We start from the raw sequence: 7,665 nt of genomic DNA on the forward strand, positions 1-7,665 counted from the left end.
AGACTTTGTTATTTTTACTTACACAAAATTCATAATTAGGCTTGGTTATTTTTACAATTTAGTTAGGCTATAATAAGGCTTTCTCACACTATGTACCGACAAACGTGGCCCAAGATGAAAATAAGGACAACATCTATGCGGTACTGTCCTCCGAGCTCTCCTCCGTACCTCCGCACGACTACCTCCCAGTCTTAGGAGATTTTAACGCGTGTGGTACTAACAGCTCTGGTCTGTACAATGGTACTGTTGTACCTGTGACAGTTGACGCTCTTAATGATAATGGCGAGCGGCTGCTCCATTGTTTTATTACCCATACTATATCAGTCACAAATACCTGGTTTGTGAGAAAAGACACTGCGAAGTACCCATGGAACAGCAATGATGGCAAGACAAAAAAGATGCTTGACTACATTATTTTTTCCAAGACGCTGGCTTTCGGCTGTCCAGAACTGCCGCTCATACAGAGGTGCTGAGCTCGGCAATGCCGACCATTGTCTCGTCTCTGCAAGGATAAAACTCCAGGTGAGGGCCAATTAGAGTAACTCCTCATTCACCAAGAAGATAGACACCTCCCGACTGAAGCCAAATCCCTGGATTCGCGAGCGGTATATGGCTGAAGTCTCTAACCGCTTCGAGGCTCTCCAGCTGTATTCAGAAAGCGTTTCAGCATGGGCTAATTTCAAAGACAATATTCTCAGAACAGCTACCGAAGTTGTGGGCTCGAAGCCGCAAAAGAAGAAAGAGTGGATTAGAAACCAGACGTTTGAAATAATTGAGCAGAGACGGCGAGCGAGATTACGAGAAGATATGACACTCTACAGACAGCTCACTAAACTACGCAACTCCTTACTTCATAGGGACAAGACAGCCTTCATTGCGGGTAAAGCCGCTGAGTTCAAGCAAGCTGCCCAAAAGAAAGACATAGGCGCAACATTCAGGATCCTGTGCGAGGTGACTGGCCAACCTGACATGACGTCCGCAAGCCTGAAAGCAGCGAATTGAGAAACTGTACACGACCAGTCTCAATGTGTTAGTCTCTGGGAGTAACACTTTAATAAGCTGCCAAACTCTGATCCTCCCAACTGCATTGACCCAGGGCTTGTTGCCAATGCTGCAGAAGCCACCCCTGCCCCCAACGGCGCCAAATTTTCTTCTGAGGAGATTAAATCTGCATTGAGGAAACTGAAACACAATAAAGCAGCTGGCACCTGTGGCATCGCTTCAGAGCTTCTTATTACGGGTGGCCCTACAACGATACTTTGGCTGCAGATTGTGTTCAGCATAATCTGGCACGCTGAATTTATACCGTCAGACTGGAAGAAAGGAATCATCGTGCTAGTGTTTAAGTGCAAGGGCAGTAAGACGGATTGCAGCAACTACTGTGGCATCACCCTACTCTCTGTTCCTGGAAAGCTGTTTGCAATGCTCCTGTTGAAACGTGCAATAAGTTCTTGCAATAAGTTCCTGCCTCGCCCCCAACAAGCCGGATTCATGCCAGTAAGATTGACAGCTGAACGGATTCATAGAGTCAGACAGATTGTTGAGAATACACTGGAATTCAAAAAGAAAGCTTTGAATGAGACACGCCGGGTCCACCCTTTTGGTATAAGTTATGCCGGGAGGACTTTGTCTGATGTAGACTTTGCCGACGATGTAGCCGTCCTTAGTAAACATCTCGACCAACTTATTCTGTACTCGAGACCCTCTCCTCTACTGCTTCCAGAATTTGGCTGGAAATAAACTGGAAGAAAACGAAGATCATGCCCATAGAAAAGACCGAATCGGTATCACTCTTAACTGTTGCAATCAACGGCCAAGCTGTTGACGTGGTAAGGCAGTTATCTTATCTTGGATCAATTATATCATCAAATGGCAAACTTGACGCCCAGATCTCAGTCAGATCAGCCAAGGCAAACTCTGTATTCGGACGACTCCTGAGAGCAGTCTTCCACAAACCGCAAATTAGTCACCTTACGAAAGCCTGTATCTACAACGCCAAAGTCTCAAGCATCATGCTTTACTCTTCTGAGACATGGTCGATAACCCAAACACAGCTAAGAAAGGTCGATGCCATCCAAACTAGTTACCTGAGTCGAGTTGAAGGCTTCAAATGGATCCTGAGGACCTTCAAGTTAGTGAACCTCTCCACCCACGTAGAAGCTCGTTCTCTAAGATGGTACGGCCACTTACTCTGCCTCCTGCCAACTGCTCCTGCTAGGATCATATCGGACTTCAATCCCTCGACTGTCTGGAAACGTCCTCAAGGGAGGCAGCACACCAGATGGGCTGATGTTATAAATAAACGCCTCTTCAACCGCAACATCGACCCAAATGAGGCCCCATCCTTAGCCCTGGACAGGGTTGCTTGGAAAAAACTGACAGCGCTGTCAAGCAGTTCCCTTATCGCTGGCGACCATACTGAGCAAGACTTTAAGTTAAGAAAGTCAAACAGAGACCTTGCCTTAAATAGATACTGGAGATATTCCAATATACCCAATTTCCAATTTTTTAAAATTACAGGATTCAAATGAAAATTTTTCTTCAGTTTAAATTAAGATCATCTGACCAAACTTTTAATGAGAATTAGGTCAGTTGACAAGCTAAGTCATTTACTAAGCAGAGAATTCTCGCCGTATCTAATTGGTGAATAGCCTTTTATCTATTCTGGCTTGGTTTGTTTGATTCAGTCTTTCTTCTTCTCTGTTAAGAGTTACTTCAAAAGATCAGTTTTCTTTTTTTTGAACACCGAAGGCGGCTGGGCGGAAGTCCGGGATGAAATATTTGCTTCTGTCATTTTTGCTTCTTTTCTGTCAACTGGCTGACATTATCCTCCTTTTTCTCGGCTATTTAATTTTTTGCTCTTGTTTGTTATATGTCAATCCGGCTTGTAGCCCTTTCTGTCTTTAACAGCTTACAACTTTATTTCAGCTAATATTTCACCATTTTAAAATTATAAATACTTGTACTATAATATACTTTATCGTTCTGATAACAAGAGACTGAAATCAGACAGACGACCTTTTAAACCGGGTGATACAGCTTTACATAAAATAGATTCATATCCAAACCTATTACTGCCAGCCTTTTCGCGTTTTAGAGCTGTGAAAATCGTAAGCCCTCGTAAAATATGTAAGATACTAGTAAAATACGTAAATTACGCAAGATAGGTAAATTATGTAAAATACCAATTTTACGGTGGTCCGTAAAATTCACAGTTTATATAATTATCCAGTAAGTTTATCGCAGATCATTTCTGGTCTTCATTCTCGGTACGAACAAAAAGCTCCTCCCACTTATTTCTGAATTAGTAGGTTAGTCTGTTTCCGATTGTTTCCAACAAAGTGCATTATTCGTAATAGCGGGCTTCCACTTGTTTCCCATTAGATCACTGTCTGACTTGTCTACCCGTGAAAATATCTGATTCCGCTTATGTTTCTATCTGCAAAAACGTTCTCTGGAGCACTCGCACCTTGGTCCGGGTTTTTATAATGGGTGAGATAGGGAAAGATCATACTGGATAATTATATAAACTGTGGTAAAATACGTAAAATACTCAACTTTATCGCGACCACTTTTATGCATTACAACACTACTTCAAATACTATAATTTGTTTTCCAAGAGTGTTACAAAATTTAGATTTTGCTGGTGTATAAAAGCTAAACAAGTAATATGGCTGGATCAGCTAAAAGGAGTCTACAGGAATAAATTTCTTTAGTGCACCTGATGCAGAAAAAGGACAGCTCACATAAAGACAGCTCTTCTGAATAAAATACAGATCTGGTATTATATCTTTCTCAGCCTTTTGAGAAATTTTTGTTTCAGACCCAAACTTGACTGCTGTCATCACTGTTGCTATCACCTTAGCTTGAAGACTTAGGTGTTTATTCTTCAAAGCCTTTTTAAACTAAAAAAATTACATCCTGCGCTATCGTCATTCTACATGTTCATCCTCGCTATATCTACCATTCTTACTAGTAATGCTAGCCTACATTCAAGTGGGTTTGTAAATATATTTGTTTGCTCGATCTTTTCATTGCCCAGTATCATCTCTTTATCCTCATTTATTCCTTATTTAAGCAGCATTCTTCCATGCATTAATTTTAATACCTCTTTTCATACCTTGAGTGCTCAAAACCTCCATTGCATTGCTCCATTGCTCAAAAACCATTGCTGTGTCTATGGGACAAAGTTCTTCAAAATATTCTATACCTCAGGGAGGGAGGAGTTAATCCTGTTCAATGCTGATTTCACACCAAACCAACCAACTATTGAAACGTAAAACAAACAGAAATTACAATTAGCAGAAATTAGTGTGACCAGGGCTGACACCTTCCATGCCTTCTTAAAACCAGAAAATAATTAGCACTTTACTAAAGAAAAAAAATGAATATGCATTGTCAATTTAATACACACATGCTGATATTTATTTCTTAAAGTCTTAATAATTTTTGATTTATTATAGTTAAGAAACTTAGAATATTTTAATTGTATTTTTTCAATGAAGAGCAAAGTATCTTTTGGTTTTGAGAAGCCATAGGGATTGTCAGCCCTACCCATGTTAATGAAGTATCATGTTACTCATCTTTTCAAATATCTTACTTTATGAGTTCTTCATTCAAAGGACAGTGATCATTAATGAACTTGGACAAATTTTATTTCATAGAAAGGGAACTTTCAGAAATAAATTTACTGCATAAACGAGTCTTGGGGAAAGGGATTTTAGAATTGCCAAATCCTTTTGCTAAATCCTGCTGTACAAGTTCTAAAAATTTAGAAAAATGTGTCTTAAATAAACAAAATTCTGAAATTGTTTAAAATTTTTAAATTGTTAAAAACAATTTTAAAATAGTTAATAACAGTATTTAAAATTCTGCTCAGACCTTTGGAATTGTGTCTTCATCATTATCATGGACTTCTCTATGTATTAGAAATAAGAAAAGTGCAGACATATGAGCTTGAAAACACTTCTGGGGCATAATTTAGGCTTTAAATTCATTCAATGAAGTTTTATACTTTTAACTTAACTATTCAACTGGACCTCTAAAACTACCTTTTCTTGAATTCTACTGAAACTAGTCATCATGCTTTGCTTCATTATCAGTTTTTGAATATTATGCTTAAAATTCTCCAAGAACAATTTCATGTTTGAGAATGCTATAAATGTGTGCATTAAAGTATTGTGTCATACTGGAAATACTTTTCTGTTGAATAGGTTGATCTGAAAAAGTGTGTGTGTTAATAAAACAATTAGTGGCAGAGGCAGGCTCATATTGCATGGAGAGGAGATCCTATGGTTCTGCTCCTCTATGGAATATCAACATTTCTACATTTTTAACATATCGCATTAGTTTGTTTTCTCTTTTTTACAGGGAACACTACACTAACAAGTTTAAAATACACTACACTCATGGAGTGTAGAAATGTGTTAGAATACTATTTAAAATTTTTGAGGCAATTTGTCTGTTGTTTTTTTTTTGTACTTCCCTCAACAGAAGTCCTTGATTCAGCCTTGCATGCCCAAATTTCTTTAGCAAAATTATCATTAAGAACTTCTAAAAAAAAACTACTGTTCATCGAAAATTTTGACTTCATGATCAAATCTTATTTAAAATTTGACTTACAATCCAATATTTGAATTCTCAAGTACAAAACTGAAAAGGTGGGAAACTACCAACCAATTTACAAGTATCTGTGCATACACTTTAACAGCAATAAATTACTTTCAATTTCCCTTCTAATAAAAATCTGGAATTATCCAGGGGGAATATGTATTGGTAATTATTTGGGTATTAGTCATTATATCTGTTAGCAATAAAAAAAAGGACAGATTTTATCTGTAGTTTGGTAAGAAATACCTTGTTCTGCATCTCGGCTTCGGAATTAAGTTGGAATGTTCAAGAAAATTTTCCTGAAATGTGTATGTTGATAAAATGATTAGTGGCAGAGACAGGCTCATATTGCATGAAGAGGAGATCCAATGGTTTCTGCTTCTCTATGGAATATCAACATTTCTACATTTTAACATATTGTATTAATTTATTTGTTTTCTCTTTTTTGCTTAATTTGCCTCACACCCAAAACTCCTACCTTGGCTCAAAGTAGTTTTTATAGTGGGGGGGGGAGGGAACATTTAACTAACAAGTTTAAAATACACTACGCTCATTAATTGTAGAAATACGGTAAAATATTATTTATAATTTTTTCTATGCATTTTGTCGTTGTCTTTTTTTTGTACTTCCTTCAACAGAAGTCCTTAATTCAGCCTTGCATACCCAAATTTCTTTAGTAAAATTATCATTAAGAACCTATTCAAAAAAATACTGTTCATCGAAAATTTTGACTTACAGAACAAATCTTGTTAAAATTTGACTTGGAATCCAATATTTGAATTTTCAAGCAGAAAACTGAAAAACCGGGAAAGTACCAACGAATTTACAAGTGTCTGAGACTACAGTTTAACAGCAATAAATTACTTTCAATTTCCTTTCTAATGAGCATCTGGAATTATCCAGGAGGATATGGACTGGGAATTATTTGGGTATTAGTTATTATATTTGTTAGTAATAAAAAAGGGCAGATTATATCGTAGTTTGGTATGAAATACCTTGTTCTGCATTCCGGCTTCGGAATTAAGTTGGAATGTTCAGAAAAAAATTTGGAGGGGCAAAAAAATTCGTCCAGTTCTCACAAAAAAGAATCCACTACAGCAATTTATGTCTTTTATCCCTGTCGTCTGACAGTCTCTTTGAATAGTTATTAATTATCTGTTAATTTCTTCCAGACTTTAACTTTGAGAGTCCATTTCACTACCTCTAATTCAAGTCAAGATACTCAGACAATTGTCTCTTCAGATCGTAAATTTAATGATGTCCTTGCAGCTGCTCCCCCTGAGAAGAAGATATCTCTCTGGGAAGATGAGCCAAATCCACCTCAAAAGACCAGTCGTAAGTACCTCGTAGCTAAGGCTTGTAACTATATCTATATAGGTTTTTAAAAATTACTACAGTAATGAATATGCAACGAATTGCGATAACCAATTTTTGAAAGTCTTTAAATCTGTTAAACGTTCTTCAATAGTAATTTTACCAATTCTTAGCTTCTAAACTTTGACCATGCTCATCAAAATAATGTTAGTTACGTCTCAGTAGCATATTTACTGCTAAATTCTTAAAGTTTCATCACTTTTTCATTTAAGTGACCAGCTCTAGGCTACCTAACATGGTTTTCACCTCCCTTTGCCTAGCCTTCACCTTCTAATTCCAGTTTGTATTGTTTCAAGCATTTAGAGAGTGCTTAATAAATGGATAAAATTATATATGTCAGAGACATCATGCCCGTGTTTACGCCTGAATCTATAACGCTGATTGTCTCATTAATACGCATGCATATAAGTGTACCTGTGTATATGTCGTTCGAAGATACGCAAAAGCATCAAACATTTTGGCAAACAGAAAAGCCGCTATGAAATTTAGGGTCCTTACTAAAATAGCTAACAAACGAATACTGCTGGCGATATATGATTGATGCCCCTAGAAGAGCCAGATTCATAGCTAATACCCCATAAGTCTTCTAAAGGCCAGGGCGTTTTTTTTTGTATTGAGAATACTTTTTCTTTTATAAAAGCTGAATGTTTAGACAGGGAGATTAAAACTGTGAAACATTTT

At 37.3% G+C, this 7,665-nt stretch overlaps 2 protein-coding genes across 2 annotated transcripts; both read left to right on the forward strand.

Moving 5' to 3' along the window:
* Window positions 1–609: 609 nt before the first annotated feature.
* On the forward strand, window positions 610–1,740 carry LOC148948431 (uncharacterized). Its single transcript, XM_089094923.1, has 2 exons — window positions 610–951; window positions 1,060–1,740. Exons 1-2 carry the CDS (start codon window positions 610–612, stop codon window positions 1,738–1,740), a joined length of 1,023 nt encoding a protein of 340 aa, XP_088951049.1.
* A 20-nt stretch (window positions 1,741–1,760) lies between these two features.
* LOC148948432 (uncharacterized) lies at window positions 1,761–6,789 on the forward strand. Its single transcript, XM_089094924.1, has 2 exons — window positions 1,761–2,434; window positions 6,783–6,789. The coding sequence occupies exons 1-2, from the start codon at window positions 1,761–1,763 to the stop codon at window positions 6,787–6,789; spliced, it is 681 nt and encodes a 226-aa protein (XP_088951050.1).
* The last annotated feature ends 876 nt before the right edge of the window (window positions 6,790–7,665 follow it).

This window comes from Artemia sp. Qi Xiang Cuo, chromosome 9, assembly GCF_049724085.1.
Source record: "Artemia sp. Qi Xiang Cuo chromosome 9, ASM4972408v1, whole genome shotgun sequence".
In the NCBI taxonomy this organism is placed as follows: Eukaryota; Metazoa; Arthropoda; class Branchiopoda; order Anostraca; family Artemiidae; genus Artemia; species Artemia sp. Qi Xiang Cuo.

What these genes read in the sequence shown, in the direction of transcription:
- LOC148948432 (XM_089094924.1), top strand. Translation starts at nt 1,761, where the DNA reads ATGCCCATAGAAAAGACCGAATCGGTATCACTCTTAACTGTTGCAATC.
- LOC148948431 (XM_089094923.1), top strand. Translation starts at nt 610, where the DNA reads ATGGCTGAAGTCTCTAACCGCTTCGAGGCTCTCCAGCTGTATTCAGAA. An exon ending in CATTCAGGATCCTGTGCGAG is followed by an intron (nt 952 to 1,059) that starts GTGACTGGCCAA and finishes CACTTTAATAAG; the next exon opens with CTGCCAAACTCTGATCCTCC.